The sequence below is a fragment of the Lissotriton helveticus genome, chromosome 2_1 (genome assembly GCF_964261635.1).
Source record: "Lissotriton helveticus chromosome 2_1, aLisHel1.1, whole genome shotgun sequence".
In the NCBI taxonomy this organism is placed as follows: Eukaryota; Metazoa; Chordata; class Amphibia; order Caudata; family Salamandridae; genus Lissotriton; species Lissotriton helveticus.
In genome coordinates this window covers 1,639,139,732-1,639,162,143 of record NC_136059.1, presented here as the reverse complement: position 1 = coordinate 1,639,162,143, position 22,412 = coordinate 1,639,139,732, and the positions used below count along the sequence as shown (strand labels likewise).

Below are 22,412 nucleotides of genomic sequence, written 5' to 3'. Positions count from 1 at the left end.
AATAATCTGAAAACTTTATGATGCAATAAACCGTGGCTGCTCATCTCATGATACATCAATCAAAATAGTGATATCTCAGTGAAAATTATCAGCTATTCCTATTCTGCTCATTGCCGGTGATACACCTGTGCGAAAGAGTCCTCGAATTTAACAGATAAGGGAAAGGAAACACATGGGGTCATATTATCAAGAACAGGCGATAAAATTATCGCCGATTTTATCGGCAGGAAACTGCTGCTAAAGCGGCGATAATGGCCTAGATAATACGTCCTTGTGAATTCCCATAGCAGCCCAGGTTCTGGTGTTAACCTGGGCTGCTATGGGAATTCACAAGGGCATATTATCAAGCCCATTATTGCCGCTTTAGCGACAGTTTCCTGTCGATAAAGGGACGATTATTTTATCGCCTGTTCTTGATAATATGCCCCTCGGACATGAAGTGATTTTCTGAGAGACACACTGATTGGTCACGGGAGGAATTAGGGATAGGAACGCAGGCTTACTGATTCACCTCAAACTCCCAGTCATTGACAGTGTCTCAGATAGGACTTGATCAGTTTCATATCATTCTCTGGGACTTACTTCCATATGTTTAGACATGAGCTGTGCACTGTTTTGTAAAATATTTTCCTAGTTGAGGGGCCTGACTGGACCACAAGAGAGCATTGCACAGGGAGGCAAATTTACCGAGGAGACTTCTTGCCCACTGGGGACTTTTCTGGTAGGTCTAGTTTGAAATTTAAATTATGCTGGCGTATTTCACACAATACTAGGACTTTCTTGTTATGCTTGTTAAGTGAAATTCCCCAAAAGCCACCATGTTGCATAATTACCGTGCCATTTGCAGCAAAATTATAGTGCAGGAGCACCGGAACAACCAGAACAACTAGAACACTGACAACTATTTGTTGCAGCAATTGTGTTTGTTTCAGCACCTAAGGCATCATTTCTTTAAAAAGTGGCACGACAACTCAGTTTAAACTAAAATATATCGCTAAACAACAGATTTATATTTTGCATAATTATGCAGGATTCAGCAATATTTTCCTAATATTTTGTGTAATTGCATGAAAGCAAATTACACAGATTTTGCACACCCCTACTTTCTGGTCCTTATTCAATTACCATTTTGCTAAAAAATAAAAATGGGGCAAACCAATTTTCAGTTTGTTGTTTGCTAAATGTAAGATAATGAGATTCACAACGGCAAAATATGCGTTTGCTACTTTTCTCAGTAGATGGCAAAAATGTAGCAAAATATTTTGGGGGGATTGTTGGAAAATGGCGCTGCTTCTGGTTAATGGTACCTTTTGGAGTTGTTTTAAATACTGCGGCCAGCAGTAGAGTTGATCTATTGTCTATCTATTACAGGGCACTTGATAACCATGTGCACATTCTCAAAGGTTGGAATATCAAGCAGAGCTAGGTTATTTGGTTTCAGAGGGTTACACACTTGAACTGGACAAAATGGCAGGTCTTGTTAGTAATTTCCACAGCTACTGGTGTTATTTCAGGCAGCCGTCAATACAAGCATGCTTTTCACCTGTGTTAGTCTAAGCAGGCCTGGTGCACATTATTGGCATTGAACACAGGTGGTAGGTAGCTTGCAGCCTGTGTCGTATAAAACTGGGAGAGCAAACGTTTATTAGTACTTCAGTCACCTTTTCTCCCCTTTCTCCTGGGTCACCTTTCTCTCCTCCTGGACCTGGGAACCCCTGAAAAATACACAAGGTCACCTTATCTTATCGAGACTGCGTGCGTGAGGGTAGCGGCACCAATCAGCAGCAAGTGTTAGTATTTGACGCTCAGTGTCACTAACAATGTCACTAACAGAGCCTGAGTATCAATGGCCACCTCTGGTACCGCCCATCTCAATGGGAGACACCACACTGTCAAATTCTGTGTCCTCTGGTTTCCGCAAACTCGAAAATACTTGCTACGGTATGACCAGGGCGTATTTTTACTTGCCATAGCAGGCGTAACTTAGCGCCGGAAAATGGCCTGTTAATGTGGGAAGACATGCATAGACAGGCGCAGAATGAATGTATACATTTATTACATAGATACAATAAAATATCAAGATCAATCATAAAAAACAATAACATTTGTGTGAATACAGAAACTAAGAAATTACAACCATAAGTTAAAAAATATAAACTATTCCAGACCACGATGAGCAAGATCCAGAAAGTTTACAAACTTCTCAATAAATTGCATGTCATAGGTAGAAAATAGTAAGTCTGTGCCTGCATTTAGTTCCCCATTATCTGGTTATTATCTCATAATGGCATGGTAATGGGGGAAGATATGTAATTTCATTTACAGTTTTTGTAAAGCGCATCACAATGGAATATGACGGTGCTGGCATCGCTCCCCGTCATTTCTTGAGGCATTCGATGGTGCAGGACCAGCATCATTGGGCCCTAAAAAACACGTTTTTAACTTCTTCCTGAACCTCAAAAGGTCTTCAATGATACGAATATCTAGTGGCAACTTGTTCCACTGTACAGAAGCCTGATGTGAAAATGAGCGGCCTCCTGCTCTAGCTTTCTTTATTCGCCTAGTTTTCACCAGTGCAAGATTCCGCGATCTCCGATCACGTGTGAGTACAAAGAATTCTACTCTGTCTTGTAAAATTATTGGGCCAGTTTTATATAATGGTTTGTGGGCATGGCAGAGTATCTTGAATGTCACTCTTTGGCGTAGTCTAGCAGGCATGATACTTCTGTGCCTGCATGTTATTTCCTATATTAGGGTTATTACCTCTTAATGGCCTGGTAACAGTCAAGAGGTAACAGGCCAGGCCGTGCCAGTAATTTCAGGTGCGCAGTTATCATCTTGCAATTACCATGTAACTAGATATCGGCTCCAATTTCAGTTTCACTTTGGTATTCCACCTCCAGTTTTCCTTTTTACCCTTTGTAATGGTTTTAACAGTGTGAACATTACCATCCGGTATTTTTGTATTCGCCACATCGCCGAAAAAGCTAAAATAAAATACGGTTTATTGTAGTATGGACACGGGTAACCAATGTAGTAAAAATACGACCTTTTTGGGCAATGTATCTGTTTATTTTGAGAGTATGGTATCATAACTAATTTAATATTGTCTTTAAAGTTGGTAATTACTGACAAGAGGCATTTTTAAGGTGTCTGAAATATCCAAGCTTGTTGAAGCTGGTACCCATATGCTCATATGCAGAGGAGTGTGTTTAAAATTGGCAATTCCGTGTGCTTGGTAAAAAAGAATGAAAATAAAAAATGGAAGACATGGACATAGAAAACAGACTGAGACGAAAATGCATTAATCATGCACATTCTCATTGCTCAAAAGTTAATCAATCGCCCTCTCATACTTGTTACAAAAACTCCTTCCAAAGCCGCCCATTTTGCAGAAAACATTTATGAAGATTGCATTTTGCTCAGGAAAGAATACGGTTTTACATTGATGGAAGATTATCCATTGCCACGCACATCTACATATTGCGGATCTGAGCGCATGCGCAGTGAAGAGCGTGGTTATTAGAACATCATGCATTAGACACAAACTCTACTTACGTCTAGCCCGGGCTCTCCGTCTTTACCCTGCCAAGAAGTCATAGGAGGTGCGTTAGTTCTTTGATGGTTACGTGACTACGTTATCTGGAACCCCTACCTGGCCAAGATAGTCATGACGCATACCTGGAAAGTGTTGTTCGGCAGTAGTACATGTGCATTTTTCTTATCTGAGTTACAAGTAGATAGGAAGCTGCCTGAGTTATGAACATGTATCACCAAAGTCCAATAGTTTAACCTCATTATCTACTACCACAGATGGATAGAATCTCATCATAAAAAAGTGCAATTGACAAGACAATAAACTAAGGTGTACTTACAGGCAAACCATAAGGCCCTCTGGGTCCAGGGTCACCCGCTGCTCCCTTGTCACCCTAGGCAAGAAGTCATACAGTTAACAAAGGAGCAATCTCTAGGTTATTAAAGACTCAATGCAAACAATTATTTCACTTTTGGCCCTACCTTTTTCCTCATCAAAGAAGCAATATGTGTGTTAACTGAAGCACCACAGACTCCTCTAATGCTTGCAACTAAAGCCCAACGCATGCCGCCTGCCCCCAAAAAAAGTAAAACAGACAATCACCTATGGTTGTGGATTAAAGAAAGTATATCCTTTAAAACCTATACCAGTTGGGAGTCACTGTCAATCATGGGAAGCACTTACTTAGACTTGAGTTCAACTAGAAGGCAAATCCCGTTTTGGGTGCATTCTCCAATCAGGGTCCAAAATGAATTATGATATGGGCACAAACTGTGGATGTTGGTACCTGTAATTTGGAGCTGGATAAACTTTGCGTACATTACGATTGCAAATGGATCAAATGGGCTGTTTGCAGGTGTAGGAATGGGGAATAACACAAGCTCTTTGTGTGTCAATCCCCATTCCTGTGTAAATGGGCACAAATTGTGCACGTATTAATTTGAGCACCCACATGCCATGGCAAAGTTGTAGGTGCACAATTTGCACCGGAGGCAGATGCTAAATTCTACTCAAGCCCTAAAATATTCACCTTTTCATTTGACTGATAACTTGGGCATTGCTGTACAAGAACAATGGCGTAACAATAGCCCCCGCAGCCTCCGCAGTCCAGGGTGCCCAAGTTCCAGGAAGGCCCCTTTGACACTTCGCACAGGCGGCGGGCTGCTGGTCTGAAAGCTCCTAACTTGGCATGGGGGCCCCTCCATGTATTTTGCAGTGGGGCCCCCTCTAATTTGGTTACACTGGTGTACAGGACTCCTACCCATTGACACATATATGTAGGATGAAGGCACCAGGGTCATCCTCCTGTGGTTCTATGTCGATTTGACAGTTTAGGACAATTGAAATGGCAGGCTGAATGAGCTAGCGCTGTTGCTTAACCAGTGCTTAATTTGAGCTGGTGGTTTCCAGTGCTCAGCACCTGCACTTAATCATAGACATCAACACTTATACCCCCAACTCGATCAGTTAATTTTTGGTAGGTATGGGGAGATTAAGTGATTTGCCCAAAATCACAGGATGTTGAGCCGACCCTGAGACTCAAACCTTAGCACCGAGGTCGACAGCTCTGGCCATTACACCGCATCCTCTGCCCACTTGTAGGGTTTCATGGTTAGTAGCTTGTTCTGTTTTAGACAGCGCTAATAGGAGAAATAGGTAGGTGAAAGCTGCCTCCACCACAGGAGCCCTGGCACTTATTTTCTTTACAAATTAACCACTGTGCTTAACGTGTTGTACCAGTTCTAGAAATAACACAAGGGGCCCGACTCACAAAGGTAAACTGAGATGAAAGTTTACCTTTATGACTTTCGGTATTCACAAAGGGCATTTACGAGTAGTAAAGTTAGACTTTTGTCTCAGTTTATCTTAAGTTTTGGTCTTAAGTTTAACTGAGACCAAAAGTCTAGTCTCAGTTAAATTTAAGACCATAACTAAAGTTAAACTGAGACAAAAGTATAACTTTACTACTCATAAATGCCCGTTGTGAATAACGTAAAGCATAAAGTTAGACTTTCATCTCAGTTTACCTTCGTGAATCGAGCCCATGGGCTTTTCCTTTCATTTGAACCCTTTTGACAGGTTTTAATAACGCTAATTTCAGTTAATTACCAATTACTTACAAATGAACTTCTAAATTCCCATGAGTAACATCCATATCTTTCACTACCTAAGCAATTTGGGCCTCATTTATGAGGCCTTGCATCAGTTTTCCGCTTCTGATGTGTCACTTTTTGTGAAGCATCGGCGGCGTAAAACATGCCTCCTGTTGCGCACTATTTACAAAGTGACGCATCTAAGCAGATGCTTCACTTTGTAAACCTCTGCGCTACATTATACCTGCGTCAGGTATAATGTATGCAGGGGGGGTGTTCCCTCGCAAAAAGCCTCGTAGAAGTGATGCAGTGAAATCTATTAGATTTCACTGCGTCACTTCTAGGATGCCGTTGCGTCAAAATCTTGTGCCTGCCTCACAGCAGGCGTAAGACTGATGCAGGCCCTTTCACATGGGGCTTGCCCCATGTGAAAGGACACAATGCTGGAGTTGCGTCACTTTTGTGACACACTCCAGCAATGCGTCACTTTTGCCAACCTTTAATGAGGATTGGTTCAGTGAAAGTGAAAGGTCAACATGTTTCATGCTACCCCTAGCATTTCTTCAGGACCATGGCCGGACCAGCCCATGCGTTTGCCACTCCTATGTCCCTAGTAAGGGAGCAATAGATTGTAAAGAAAATACACTTAATAATCAAAGCATGCGTTCACAATGGAAATACATACGCTTGTATCGAATTTCTGATGTTAGTAAAGTGTATAATAACACTTCATTGTCTCTGAGGGGGATCGATTTCACCTATTGGGCTCACTGTTCCTAGCTGGTGAAAGCGTTCGGTTTTACCTAATCACAGCCTCCCCGGGACCGCATCCCGTCCCGGGGAGGCTGTGATTAGGTAAAACCGAACGCTTTCACCAGCTAGGAACAGTGAGTCCAATAGGTGAAATCGATCCCCCTGAGAGACCATGAAGTGTTATTATACACTTTACTAACATCAGAAATTCGATACAAGCGTATGTATTTCCAATGTGAACGCATGCTTTGATTATTAAGTGTATTTTCTTTACAATCTATTGCTCCCTTACTAGGGACATAGGAGTGGCAAATGCAGGGCTGGTCCCGGCATGGTCCTGAAGAAATGCTAGGGGTAGCATGAAACATGTTGACCTTTCACTTTCACTGAACCAATCCTCATTAAAGGTTGGTCTACAGTGACATTCACCCCACTTTTAATATACCTGCCTAGGAGCAAAATAAATCTGTTGAGGCCCACTAAGCACAGTGGGGCATATTATCAAGGGGGCTTATCTTTAAAAGCCAAGAAAGCAGAGATAAAATTATCTCCCTATTACCAAGCTGTCGCTAACACCAGTTAGCGACAGCTAGTAGGAGATAGCGACCATCTTGGGCCCCACTAGGCATGTCAGTGATATTTATCACTAATGACATGCAAAGTGGGCGTGTCAAGATGTTAGCGACTGGAAACAGTCGCTAACATCGCTATCTCCTATTACCAACTTTTGGAGATATTCGCGCTAAGCGCGAATATCTCCAAAAGCTAACACCTGCCCTGAGCAGTTCTTAGCCATGTTATCCAATGGGAGGTGGATAACATGGCTAAGAGCATTAGCTCGGTAATGCATGAATATCGCGGACTTTTCAGCGATATTCATGCATTGCGGCCGTTTTTTATTGCATTTGCGATACACCTTGGTAATACCAAGGTTTATCTGCGGAAAAAATCGCCGCAACTCTGCGGTAAAATGTTGTCTATAACCAAGCAATAGCGATAATCGCTATTGCTTGGTAATATGCCCCAGTATTTTTAATTCACTTACACCCACTCCACCACTTCTTTGCACTACACATAGTCTTTCATCTTTAAGTGCTCCGGCGTAATTCGTGAGTCGCAGCACGCCCCTTTTCGTAGAGAACTGGGATGGCCCCAATGATGAAGCATGTCACCGTGAGGCAACCCCGGTGAGTGAGGGGACACTAGAAAGAAATGTTTCTTTCTTTTAAGGTTGTACCGATCAACTGGGTCAGTCACCTACACTTGAGCTAGGTCTCGGTATCCAATAAATTGGATTCCAACTTACACGCGGGGTGATATCTGTGAACACCCTTTAAAAGTTGAACATCCAGAGCATCCACTGAAGATTTTGTACCTTACGCGTAGTGAGTGCAGATGCTTAACTAGACAATAGTGGCTGCAGAGAGAGCCGGAGGGGGGCATTTCCTGCATATGAAAAGATGAGTCTGACGTGGAGATCTAATATCCTTTAAATGAGCAATGCAAATTTTCAGCATTCCTCTAAAGTCCAAATTATTAAGATTTTTTTCAGGCCTGGAAAAATGTAGTTTAGGTAAGAAGGCATGAAGGCGCCCCACCTGGTTCGAAGGGAAATCAGACAATACTTTCTAAAGCTATGCTGAGCACCAACTCTATGGCCTTGATTATCAGTGTGCTGGAGGAATAATTGCTATTTTTCTCAACCAATAAAATCTGACTCCTGATGATCGCAATTTACTTGGTGTGATAAATGTCACCTATTCCAAGTTTTTGGGGAATAACATGCACGTTAGTGCTTACTGCAGCAAAATCTCATGTAACATTAAATAATACTGTTTTCCTATGTACATTTCAGGCAGGTTTGAACTGCCGAAAGTTAACAAAGGGTGAGGAATTTAACACACTGGCAATTTCTGGGGGCAGTAACTGGGGACGTGCTCAGGTGTTGGAAAATACCAAACCACCCATAATCAGGGCATTTATGTCTTGGTCTCTTGGAGACATTACTATAGCCTTATATCCCGGCGTAGCGGCCTATACCGGCTATTTAAGGCCCACTCCAGCGTTAAAGCGCCTTTAACAAGGGAGCTGGACTTTAATAGCCGGTATAGCCCAGCCACGATGGGCTATAAGGCTATTAGAACATTTTGCCACTAGAGGGCAGAATATTCTAACAAATAAAACAAAGGCCTCTCAGAGCCCAAGGGTGTTTAAATCCCCTCGAGCTCCGAGAGGCCTTTGTAAAACAACTTTGGAATGTTGCTTTGCGGGCTTTTTTCGGCCCGCAGAACCTCGGAGCACTCCAATGTATTCAATGGAGTGCTCCACATTCCAGTGTTCTAATAGTCTCTTACTTATCATGTTAAGCTTACGGCAATTGTAAAACTTGCACAAGAATATTCTTTTTAAGCCACAGATTACCATGGAGTCAAAATATGGGTGTGGGAAATTTTAATTTTGCATGCCAAAGTTTGCAAAGTTGTCACATTCCTGAATTGGTGACGAGTGTGAAATTTGGCAACTACCAAAAACGTCAACATTCTTGCAAAAAGACTTATTGCAGAAAAATGTACCAAAAATAGAGCCTTTTCAAGCAAAATCTAATATTTGCAGCAGTGTTTAACAGTTACTTTTAAAGTTCACAAAGTTTCCCGAGAAACCTTCCTCTCTTCATACATCCATAGTTCAAATTCATTATTTTCCCAAGATTGCCAAACTATATTTAAGACCATCTGTGGATTGAGGTCCCTCACGTGGAAAATCTTGCTGAATACTTGTCATGAATGTCATACATTTAACTTCTGTTTAATCTCAACATTCATCTATAAGCAGCCTCAAATCAAAGTGGTCAATGGGGTTTGTCATTGTCAAGAAGCCCAAAGTTAATAAGACAGGTGGGGAGAGTTGATCCTAATTAGCTATCTTGAGGATGTCTGATGCCACTATGGGGCCTGGTGTGAAGTTCTAGAGGCCAGGAAGCTGAAAGTTTTTATGCAGATGTAAAAGTGTGAGGGTTTGACCAGCAGTTCAGAAGTCACATTTTGAGAGGAATAGTTTAACTTTCTTTAGAAGAAAAAGCTAGTGCTGGTCTACCTTTGTCTTCGTGACAATGTGTCCCTTGAGGATGATGTTGATGTCCAGGGTGAATCCAGGTGACTTGGCCTATGGCACGCGGTGAAACTTGAGGTTTGAAGCCATCAAGATTGATGTCAATTAGCCTAGCTTGCACTATGTCTTGCTTATTGTTCTTGTCAATTAAGAGGAATTCTGTTTTGGTTGAATTGAGCTTCAGTTGGGTATTCGACATCCATGTCTGGATACGGTGCAGGCAGTGTCTGAGGCACTGGATTTTTGAAGCAGATGAGACTTTCATGTACTACAGTGTATTGTTAACAAATCGGTACATTTTAATGCCTTTACAGTGAATACAGCCCAAAGGAGCATAGCATCATTAGTTGTCTCATCATTGATAAACAGACCAGGCTTGCTATAAAATGTACAAATAAATGCTGCAGCATTAGTACTGGGCCTTTAAAAAAGTGTGGGTCCTGGTGAATAATGGCCCCTCTACTCGCTAACTTTATCGGAAGCAGAGTCAAAACACTCGCGGTACCAACAGACCTTTGGCGCTGGTAGCCTGGGCCGGAAATTGTGGGCGAGACTCTTAAAGAGGGTGCTACTCCTCAAGGCTGCCCTTTATTTTTACCACATGCACAGTGGCACAAATAAAGAGGTCTGTGCTGCAGAACTCAAACTTTGTGGGACTCTGCACAACTTAAAGTTGTGTTAGGGTGTGTGGATATAGTGACAGCATTATATGAGGCTAAGGCATACACTGTCATTGGGACCGACCATAATCATGTCCTAGTTGGACAAATGTGTCAATGTCTGTTTTGTGCAAAGATGGATGCACATATCTTGACATTTGCATTAGCGACAACTTGTACACATGCACAAACACATGTACCAAAGGTTTTTTTATGGTTGCTTTGTTTTTGCCTAGCTGGTCCCTATTGTTTCATTTAAGTGATGTTGGAAGTGATTTGCGTTTGAAATTACTTATTCTATACTGGTCAAATAAGTCATATGGACTACTTGACACGTTCTCTTTCTTTGTTATCGGGTTTTGTGCTTGCAACATGTTGGATATTGCTTGTGCTAGCACAAGTACTTTACAGACCTGCAATGCCAGGGCTATAACCTGCAGTCGTAATTTGTTTTAACATAACTTGGAATAAAAGTTGCACATTTTGTGTGTATGATATCCTATGACACCTTCCTAATTTTAAGAGCTTTAACCACGAATCAAGCAGCACTAAGGGATTTCCAAACTTCCATCTGGCTTCTTAATTGTTCTCATGGCAGTGTGAAAGACTGAGGAGTCAGAAAATCGAATTTTAGTAGTAAAATTGAATCTACATAGTGGTTCACTCAAAAGTAAACTGAATTATGACGTTAAATTGTTTACAATTCCTGACACGGAAAGGGAATAACTCTGACGTTGCTATTTATTTTATAAATAGGCCTGGACTTCCTGGTTATAAAACTGGACAGGATATTATATAATAAAAAAAATCCTAATGTAAATAATACGAAGGCGAACTACCTATGTCTGCGGGCATAGTTTGTTGGAATCATCTCAAAGCATACATGTGTTATATGGAAGGGTACAAGAGGAAGGAAATAATGAGGGTTTTAAAATTCCACTAAATTTTCTGCGGTTTTTATTGGATCCATAAATGCCCCCCCACCCCTCCTCAATGCACCTATATTGCAAAAGCTTCTCCACTGACAACCATTAATGATTCTATGACTCTCCCAACGATACAACTTACAAAAACAACATCAACATGTTGTCATGTGTTGAGTTGATCACCTATAGGGCACTCATGGCACTAATGAATGCCGGTAACGCAGTCAGGGACAAAAGCAGAGATAGCAACTAATCAGACTCCATATCACCGAAAATGGTGACAGTTTCCTTGACATATTTGCAACATGTGACACTAACAACGATCAAGCCATGCTCAATACCACCAATACCTCACAAATGGACTTTATCTGCATTGTCTTGCAGTGGTTTATCTCTCACCTGGCCAGTTTGCCCAAATGAGATCCCTCTAACATAGCCAGTTAGCCATTTTCTATTGGGGGTATAAAGACCATGGAAATCAAAAACTGGGATAAATGCCCGTCATGCACAGAATACAGCTATTTGTTCGATAACGACAAGCCCATACTTTGCAAGAACAATTTTCCATTAAAAAAATTATTTTGTGGATGCAGTGAATCAGAAGGCAAGTAAGGGCCTCTTTATGAGTATGGTGGACTGGTGTCCTTAGGAGGGATATGGCTCCACCTTACTACAAGTAGTCTGGTGTTTCCTTGGGTCATGAACGTTGGACTGTGCAGCTTAAGAGGTAGAGGGAAATGGTATTTGTTTATAGTGTAACTTTGACTCGAAAGAGGGGAGAGGTTGTGGCATATTGGCCTGAGCTGCTGACTTCAGAGCCGGTGGCAACCAGGTTTAAGTTTAGGCGTCGATGTTAACATCCTGTGACTCTGGGCAAATAACTTAGGGGTATATTATCAAGGGGTTTATCTCCGCTTTTTTGGCTTTAAAAGCCAAGAAAGCGGAGATAAAATTATCTCCCTATTACCAAGCTGTCGCTAACACCAGTTAGTGACAGCTAATAGGAGATAGCGACCATCTTGGGCCCCGCTTTGCATGTCAGTGATATTTATCACTAATGACATGCAAAGTGGGCGTGCCAAGATGTTAGCGACTGGAAACAGTCGCTAACATCGCTATCTCCTATTACCAACTTTTGGAGATATTCGCGCTAAGCGCGAATATCTCCAAAAGCTAACACCTGCCCTGAGCAGTTCTTCACCATGTTATCCAATGGGAGGTGGATAACATGGCTAAGAGCATTTGCTCGATAATGCATGAATATCGCTGACTTTTCAGCGATATTCATGCATTGCGGCCGTTTTTTATCGCATTTGCGATAAACCTTGCTAATAGCAAGGTTTATCTGCGATAAAAATCGCCGATGTGCGGCGATAATTTTTGTCTCTAAACAAGTTAGAGACAAAAATTATCGCTAGTTGTTGGTAATATACCCCTTAATTTCCCCATGTCTACAAGTCAGCGGTTTGAGATCTCACGGGTGATCTGCCACGCTTTACAAATCCTGGATTTGGATTAATTTATTTCATCACATAGAAAAGTTACTTAAGAACAGGTATTATAATTTAAAAGCTACCACTTGGCCCCATTTCATATTCCTATGTTTGTTTTTTGCTTTGTGTAGTTTACACATTGCATAATTGAATTGCTCCTTAGCACTGCTGCTCTTCCGCAGACACCATGGTGCAAGAAGTGGGTTTGTGTTTTCAATAGCCCCACATTCTAGCCTTGTCTTTAACTTTTGAAAGCACTATTCACGGATTAGACAGCTGTGTTGCAACTCCCATGAGGGAACTTGAGCTTACTTTGGTTCAGCCCTGCAGCGGATCCGTGGGGAGTAGGGAACTGAATGAGAACAGTGGGTGAATGAGTAAAATGGTGCATAGGCGACTGCATATCATTTTTATTAAAGCACCCAATTGCAGCACCAGGACACGCGGCCCTCTCTCATTACGACTGAGTATGTTGTCAATTTTCTTAGTTCTCAAACAATAGTTTAGCTCGTCTGACTCCTGAGCCCTCAGACATTTGTGTGTCTTTAAGCCCTATTGACAAATGGCTTGCAGTCAGCCTACTACGGGGAACTGCGTGATACCCTATCTCAACTGGGACAGGATATGTAGTGTTTAAAGGCAACTTCACCGCAACATTCCCCAACAGCAGTGGCAAGGTCCACGGCGCAGGCACAGCAACGAGGTCGTCGGGAGGAGGGAGGTGGGGGATCTTAGCCAGGCGAGGAAGAACCAGGTAACTGTGTGGGTATGTACTCCCCTTTTATCCTCACTTGGCTGTCCCCGCAACCACCCAGGCGTCCCCCCCTCACCCCTGCTGGCCTACTGGCCTATTGCAGACATTCCACCTGTGAAAATTCAAAACTGCAGCGCCACCGTTGCCCGGCACTGTCCAAACCGGCCCGCGCCTGTCTTGAGGGCCCGCCATCGGTTGCCATTGCTCCTTGGGCCATTTATGTCGTTTAGTGCACTCACTCACTGTGTTAATTACCCTCTCAGAATCTGGGCCTTGTGTAGCCTGTTATTATTAGCGTGTTAGCTAAAGTTTACCCATGTTAAGCTGTGCGTATACATAATAAATGCATAGCGCAATTATTCACCTGCCTATTTTGTTATAATGCTGGCATTGCATGTGAGATGCAAATGAGATCTCATGTCACTGAGCCTTATTTGTGCCAGAATTTCAGCACTGTTGATCTTCACACACAGCAATAACAAGAACACGGGCATCCTGTATCTGCATCTCAGTTCCTAGTACATACGGGTCACAATGCTTTGTCTTTGAGCACAACTTGGTGAATGTGGTAAATACACTTTTATTCAGTATAATTATGTGTATTCACCATCCCTTACTCACTATGGGCCCAATTCACAGAATGAACTTTAGACTAAATCCTAAACGTACTACTATTTGGTATTCACAGACTGCACTTACTACTTTCGGGATTCACAGAGTGAACTTACTACTTTCGGGATTCACAGAATGAACTTACTACTTTCGGGATTCACAGAATAGATTTAAGACTACAAACTTTACGTCCGCACTCGGGCCGGAATTTCTGGCCCGGGGGCGGAGCTTCCAGCTTGGGGGCAGAGCTTGCGGTCCGGAGGCGGAGCTTGCGGCCCAGAGGTGGAGATTCCAGCCATGGCTAAATCTCCACCTCTGAGCCGGAAGCTCTGCCTCCAAGCCGCAAGCTCCGCCTCCGGGCCACAAGCTCCGCCTCCGGGCCGGAAGCTCCACCTCCGGGCCGCAAGCTCCGCCCCAAGCCGGAAACTCCGCCTCCTTGCGGACGTAAAGTTAGTAGTCTTAAATCTATTCTGTGAATACCGAAAGTAGTAAGTTCAATCTGTGAATCTCGAAAGTAGTAAGTTCACTCTGTGAATCCCGAAAGTAGAAAGTGCATTCTGAGAATACCAAATAGTAGTACGTTTAGGATTTAGTCTTAAGTTCATTCTGTGAATCGGGCCCTATGTGTAGCGTTTCTTGTGGAAATTTGAGAAATACAAAGAGTATGTATTAGCACCGAATTCACACCTGTGGTGAAAGTACTTGAGGATATAAAGCTGCTCTTCATGTGAGCTATGTAATACAGCAGGGGCATTATATATAAACTGTATGCAGCCGCAGAAAGAGCAGCCTGCTGAGAGCACAGGAAGTCCAGCATCTGCATAAGCTCCATGTAAATACAACAAGCATTTGCAATGCAATAGGTTTCGCATTAGTGAAAGTTTGAGCTACGGGCGTTGCTAACATTAATGGAATGGCAATAGCTCATACTTTCAGTAATGCTTTGCTTAAGTCATTGACGCCATATCATTGCGCTGTGACACTCTTATAAACATGTTCCAAGTAACAAGAACTTACAAAGAACGAGTTATTTAGGGAAAATGCATGCAAGGACATGCACTGCTACTGCTACCTTTTCCTCTCAGAAGACAGTGGGGTGTCACTAACTCTGTCGTGATTAAATGTACCTTGCTATAACTAACTTGATTCCTTTGTCCGAGCACTTGGGGCAACCGTGTCCCACCTAGCCTAGGGAGACATTCTACCAGCGCACCGAGAGAAGTCTTCCCTGTTTTAAAGTGAAGTAGGTCTTGTTAAACTATCTCAGTACTAGTAACGAGAGCCACTGCCTACCCTGCCCAATGCAGGGACACTTGTACCCATGTACGGTTCTCCCGTGGTGGTGTTCCAGGCTCGACTTCCCAACATTCACTGGCTTCAGAGCTACTTGGCACCAAAGCAGCAGGAGCGATTAGACTCCGTCACACCCCACCCCCCTCTACACTTGTCACCCGCAGAACCAGCCCCTCTCCTTAAACGAAATAATTTAACCTGGACACAGAGGGTGGCACTGGCTAGGAAGGTCGCAATGACGCGGGGAAGGAGTTTAGAACTTGCTAGTCCTGCTCCTCGTCAGAAATGCGATATTTTGGTCTCGTTTGCAGACAAGGAAGACACCCTTTGCTTTCTGAAGCAGTTGAAGTGCATAAAAAGTAAGGGAACGATGATCCTGACCACAGGAGGGGAAGGGGGCAGACTCATAGCCAAAGACAACGAAATATTCTGTAACTATTTTATCGGCTCTTCACCAATAGGACTGAATAAAACGTAAATGCAAAATACGGATGCAATTTCCATGGGGGACGGGAAAGCTAAGTTTTTTTGAGAAACCACTGACCACGGAAACCAGTGGTACGCGCGCACCACAGAGGAGCGGGGACGAGGGAGCGCGGCAACAAGGCGAACACGCGCTGCTGCGTGTAATAGACACAGATGGAACTGGGCGGAGCAAAGGCAAGACATGCGCCTGCCTTTGCCCAATTGCGTGCCTTACTTCTTTAAAAAAAACACGCTAAAGCCAATGGCAGCCAGTGAAAGCAAAATCACACTCACAAGCGTGTGGTCAGCTTCAGAACCCCGTACAAGAGTCTCTCGCTGCGCGAGCAATGCTTCGCACTGCAACGCTAGGCAGGGAACCTAAAAAGGGCAGTACGGTCAGGGCTATGGAAGTCCTTGTGCACTATGTGTAGACATAAAAGTGCGCTTTGTAGGTACTGCCTGCTGTGACAAAAATGTAATCTTAGTTATTGGTAGACAGAGATGCAAGCCAAGTACACTATGTATTGCCAAGAAGTGCACTCCATATGCACTGCCTGTTGAGAGTACCGAAGCCAACCAGCGATGTCCCGAGTGCAGTGTATGTAATGACAGAAACTGCAGTCGTTTGGAATGACAAGTGAACTATATGTATGTAGAAAAAGTACACTTTGTGTATAATGTCGGCGGTCATAAGAAGTGGTCTTTTGAAGTTACACCATCACGAGCCATTCAGCTGCTCTTCTTGTGCACCGTAAACAGTCTTGCGAAAGTGCGCGGTGTCTTTCAGCTGCATTCTAAGCACACTGGGTAAAGAGAAAAAAGAGAGCAACTTCGTATGTAATCTGAGCAGCAAACTACAGAAAGAGCAGCCTGCGGATGGGATGATCAGCCAGAACCTGTGTCTCTCTCTGTCGGAGGATCAGTAATGCTTGCAGGCTCGCCACCCGCTTGCATGAAATTGTAAATAAAATCACATTTTCACAATGGACTGGGGCTGTCGACGATTTCCTTCCCCAACAGTTTCAGCCTGTCCGACTCCTGACCTGAGCCCTCAGCCCTGTGTGCTCTGTGCGGTCTTTATGGCCTGACAAATGGCTTGCAGCCTACATAAACTGGTTTGTTGCACACACTTTCAGGAATGCAAGCAATGGAATGTTTATTCCTTGATATCTCACTGTGTCCAGTCCAACAAATCACAACAAGGTGTATTTACTCAGTAGATTTCATTTGTAAAGGTATATCACTAAATAAACAAATCTGTCAAGTACTCAGCATTGTTATCTCAAAGTCTGTTATGAAGTTCTGAGGTTATACTGAATAAGCAGCTACCTACATCATTATCATATGAAATATATTTATTGATGTCATAACTACATGTTCATAGTTGCTTTATTAACCTTCTTGCTTTCTCATATTTGCTTTAAATTCCCCATTTCCCACTCTCTTTTCAAATTGTTCACATGGCAGAATCCCCCCCCAGACCCCACCTTAAAATGGTCGAGCTCGCTCGCTGCGCTTGCTCGCCACCAGCCACCCATCCAGAACTTTTACGCCCCATCACTATCAAATGTCAACAGCCATCATTGTTGCCATGACCTGCTTCATCACCTCAGTGATATTTACCACCTGCTTTGAGTGGGTGGCAAATATTTGTGGAATATCCCCCGGAATTACGGAAATTTGGATTTTCAGGCCCGCATATTCACTATTCCAGGAACAAAAGCTCATGATGGGTGGATTTAGGGGTGTGGATAGCAGTCAAAAATGGACATTCTGGACCCCAGATTATTGTATTGGAATCTGGCTGACTCGTAATGAGGGCCCAAGAGGTTACCATCACCTCAGTGGGAGGGATTTGTTTAGTGTTTAGAGAGAGGCACAGAAGGCATACACAACACAGGTTCTTATCAAGGAGCTTGGGTTCCATTTTTCTGTAACATTAACATTTAATTAATCTCAATGCGATTCACCAGGAGTTTGTCCCCTGAGATATGTTTCTAAATACTATGTTGAACTGCACACCCTAAGTGACTCCGCTGTTGCAGTAGAGAAACTAGCATATGAAAAGGTATTGGTGTGCATTCAGATAGCTTACCCTCCATGGTGTCAAGATTATGACGTTGAACAATTTAGAGTAAGATATTGAGATCCTACTCAGCAATTTCCTTTTTATACTTTCAACTTTGGAGTTGTGTTGGCCAATAAACAGCAATCAGGGTACTCGAAGCCATGGACACAAAGGTCAATGCGTGCTTTTCTTTGTGACAAAGGTAGATCACAGGCAATATATCTGTTGCATCTGCAGTGCACAGGATTTGGCTGAACCAGCAGAAACAAGACTGGCATACGTCATTGTTTATATCCTGTTACAGTATATTGACAGTGTGTTGCCCTTTGTTATCATGTCATAAATTGTCTACTCTCTTTATCATGGATATTTTCATGGGCCATCATGGACTCGGCACAAATTTTCAGTGTTTGAAATTAGTTAGTTGGTCTTAGTCTGGCTTTAATAATGATCACTGGAGCAAAGGAAGTAAGGCAACAATGGAGGAGTGTGTGTGGGGCCAGAGAGATCACTTGCCATTGCTACTTGCAATGTGGAATAAATGCACATATTGCCATTTGGGTAGGTAGAAAATGTCATCGCCCTTACAATGAATTATTCTGCCATTTGCATCCGCCAGCACCAGTTTATCCACACCCTAGGCTAGAAGGAACTGAAGCTCTGCAAATATATGATCCTCACCATTCCTCCAGGTATTTTTCGGATTGTGGATATTTAATTGGCAGGACGCTTCACTGTTGTATAGCTTCTTCATGTTCACAGCTTCATAAATTTGCAAATGTTACCTTCCCTCTGGAAATGGAAACTTATTTCAGGTTCAGCCTCCTTCATATTTTGTGGTGGGAGACAAGCTGAACAAGGAGAGTGTTACGAGCTAGTCCATACTCCCTTGATTCAGATGTTAGTTTGACTCAGTAACTTAGTATGAGCCCGAAATCCAAGATATATGAACCATGTAACTGAATTGAAATGATGATGTTCTGGCTAGCCACAAGCTGTTGCTAAGTTATGTTATGGATTGTTCTTATATATTTTAGTTGCTTTGGTATTTTTTTTATTTCGTGCTTATTGCCTTATCCGTCACCTTTAGTTCCATAATGCGAGCTAAGATGTCAGTCTTATGGTGCCATCACTAACAAACGACAAGCAAAGGACAGAAAAGGGGAGTGCTCCAGTAGCATGGTGCTATTTTGTCTATTGTGATGACAGTCATTGCCCATTGCTGGACTGGATGCTATCTCATAGGGCTCAGATTCAGGTTGGAAAGCGGGGACCAGGAGAGAAGAAAGTAGGGAGCAGGATAGAGGCAGTGCGGAAGGATGCTTGTGAATGGAATGATCCTCTCAATATGTGTGTATCCCTCCAGATGGAGTGAAGTCCACCATTAAGGGCAGCTGGTTTAGGCATCTGGTGAGCTGGGTGAGGGGGAGGAAGAAGTATAGGTCTGATGGAGCTGGGAACGGATGCAGGGAGAAATAGAACAGGGAAGGGAGAAGGAGAGGAAAGGAAGAAACAGAGGCAGGAAGGATGTTGAATCATTTGACAGTGTAAAAACTTGAGTCAAGACAGTGTTTGAAATCATGTAGATTACTAAGATTGTCAGAAAGACACTAGGTCAGGGGCGGCTCTTCCACAATGGTGGATGAGCATTGCCCCACTGGCTCAGAACCAGCACCTGAAAAATAAAACAATATACTTAATTGGACTGTAGAAACTGCACAGCCTCCCTGCCCTACGCAGAACTTCTTTTAAACCCGCTCAGGCCAATCCCCGTGCTCTGCTCTCATATTATGAGAGCAACGCGTGGATTGCACAGGAAGTCTATGAGATAGTCCGAGTGTCTGCTGGGACGAGGAAGACCAAGGTGCTATGCGGGAGGAGGCCGGCAGCTGGAGGTAAGTATTCCTCTTTTAAATTATTATTAAACTCCCTCCCCCGTGCTTCCCTCGCGCTCCCATCACCCTTACCCCACTCCCCCACCTCACCACTTTTAGTAAGTGGCGGCTGCCACTTCCCCAGCTACACAGGGAGCTGCCGCCCTCCTGTTTGAATTCAGGACTTTCTTCCTGCCCCTTACTGATCAGTACATTAGCTTCGGCCTAGCTGCAGAAGAGGGAGATGTAAGGGAGAAGAGCTGGGAACTATAAAGCACACACCCCTGACTTCCTTACGTGTGGAGGTTTCTGAGAAAAAGTGGGGAAGGATTTAGAGCAAACTGGGATTTTTTTGCCTTCAGTTGCTTTTCCACATACTATCACCAAGCAGTAGCACCTGGTGATCCTTGAAATTGGTGGGCATGTTTGCCCTAAATTCCAGCGACAAACAAAGGTGAGCGAGCCCAATTTCTTTTTGGAGGATTCAAAGGGTTACATCCAGTTTGCTAGCAGCAGCATTTGTCCAGATGGAAAGGATTTCTTCTAATATGCCATCTCCAGCATTTTCTCTTGGGTTCCACTAATGTCAAGAATTACCTCTCCTACGCAATGGCCAGTGGTAGACTCGCAAATGTAACACACACATTCACTCAATCATGCTCACTTACATTCACTCACTCACACTCGTTCCCACACTCTCGCCCTCAATTTCTCGCTCATTCTCCTCAATCTCAGTCTCAAAGTCTCAATCCCACTCAGTCTCACTTCTTCTTGCTTATTTGCACTCACAGTTTCACTCACTCTCATTCATTCTAATGCCGTTTCCCTGTCAGTTGCTCATTTTCACGCACACACTCACACATATGCTCATGGCATGGACCCTTGGGGCATACACATTCCTTATGCACTGAAGAAAGAAATTGAAAGCTGAAGCCTGCAAAGTACGTACACCATGCACTGTGCAGGCTTCAGCTTCTTGCTTTTTTCACCACCCTCTCTCCCAACACATCACAGAGTGAGCTAGAATCAGTGAAGTTTCTCCCCCCCCCCAAACTCTAGTGGAAGGAAGAGGTTACAGCCTTATTGACGGATAGACCTGGGCACCGCAGGGCTCAAGCCTGAAGTGCCCAGAGCTGCCTGTACGGGTGAACCTGCTTACTTTCTTACTTGCTTATGCCTACTACCCCATCTGGGGTATGGGCCATCAACCAGGGCTCTCCAGCCATCTCTGTCTTTGGCTTTTCTTTCAATCTTATTCCAGGTGTAACTTATCTCCTTGCAGTCAGCCTCAAGGCCTTGGCACTAGGGGCCTCATTTATGAGGCCGCGCGTCACTTTTACGCCGCGTCACTTTTTGTGACGCACCAGCAGTGTAAAAAATGTGCCTTGTTGCACCATATTTACAAAGTGATGCATCTAGGTAGATGCGTCACTTTGTAAACCCCTGTGCTACATTATACCTATGCCAGGTATAATGTATGCAGGGGGGGCGTTCTGATGCAAGAAAGGGTCATAGAAGTGACCCAGTGAAATCTATAAGATTTCACTGCGCCACTTCTAGGACACAATTGCATCAATTTCTTACGCCTGCCTCACAGCAGGCGTAAGACTGAAGCAGGCCCTTTCACATGGGGCTTGCCCCATGTGAAAGGACACATTGCTGGAGTTGCGTCACTTTTGTGACACACTCCAGCAATGCGTCACTTTTGCGCCATACAGACACGTCAGAAATACTGACGTATCTGTAACTCCTTGCGTCATGATGCGTCATACTGTAAATATGACGCATCATTGGTGTCGCAAGGAGGGCGCAGTGAAAAATTACGCATCGCTGTTTTGATGCAGCGATGCGTCGCTTTTCATAAATGAGGCCTTAGGTGTTTCATGGCCTTTCTCTTTTCCTTTTCGAATGAGGCTTCCAGGCCAGGGCTTGCCTGGTGGCATTTAATACAGGCTTCCGCAGGGTGTGACCTATCCTGCCCCAGCGTCTTTTCAGGAATTCTTCATGAGCAGGGAGTTGAAAAGTCTGCTGCCATAGGTCGTTGTTGCTGATGGTGTTTGGTCGGCGGATTTGGAGGGTTTTCCTCATATAGGTGTTGATGAAGGTCTGGACTTTGTTGGTGGTAGTCACTGTTGTCCTCCAAGTTTCTGTTCTATACATGCTGGTGTTTAAAAGTTTTATCTTGGTTTGCAGCGTTAGGTCCTTGGAGCTCCAAATCTTCTTTAGCTGAATGAAGGCAGCACTTGCTTTGTTGATTCTTGCCTTGACATCGGCATCTGTGCCGCTCTGCTTGTCTATGACACTGCCTTGGTGGGAGAAGGCCGCAACCTCTTCCAGTGCATCACCTACAAGAGTGACTACGGTGGTGCTGGCCGTATTAGCATTCCGAATCTTTTTTTTTCCCCTGTGGATGTTGAAGCCAAGTTGTGCTGATGTAGCTGCCACATTATAGATCTTCTCTTGCATCTGCAGATGAGTATGGGAGAGTATGGCCAGGTCGTCTGCAAAGTTCAGGTTGTCGAGCTGCGTCCAAGGTGTCCATTGGATCCCATTTCTTCTTCTTGCTGTGGATGTCTTCATGATCCAGTCTATGGCCAACAGGAATTAAAGGCAAGAGCAAACAATGACTCCAGTCCTCACTTGGTAGGCTTCCTTGAGTTGTCCCATGGACTACCTCGCATGCAATTCCCTTGTAAGAGCTCCTAATGACTCTTACAAGTTTATCTGGCACACTGTAGTGGTGGAAGAGTTTCCAAAGAGTCTCTCTTCATTGCTGTCT

General features: G+C 43.7%; 1 protein-coding gene across 1 annotated transcript in view; it reads right to left on the bottom strand.

Annotated features, from left to right (window-relative positions):
• Positions 1 to 22,412, bottom strand: part of LOC144820297 (uncharacterized) — a 192,435-nt gene that overhangs the window by 41,949 nt on the left and 128,074 nt on the right. The window contains exons 22-24 of the mRNA XM_078677878.1: positions 3,876 to 3,929; positions 3,559 to 3,585; positions 1,662 to 1,715 (exon numbers count right to left, since the gene is read on the bottom strand). Coding sequence (XP_078534004.1) covers positions 1,662 to 1,715; positions 3,559 to 3,585; positions 3,876 to 3,929 — 135 coding nt within the window. The remainder of the gene's footprint in view (positions 1 to 1,661; positions 1,716 to 3,558; positions 3,586 to 3,875; positions 3,930 to 22,412) is intronic.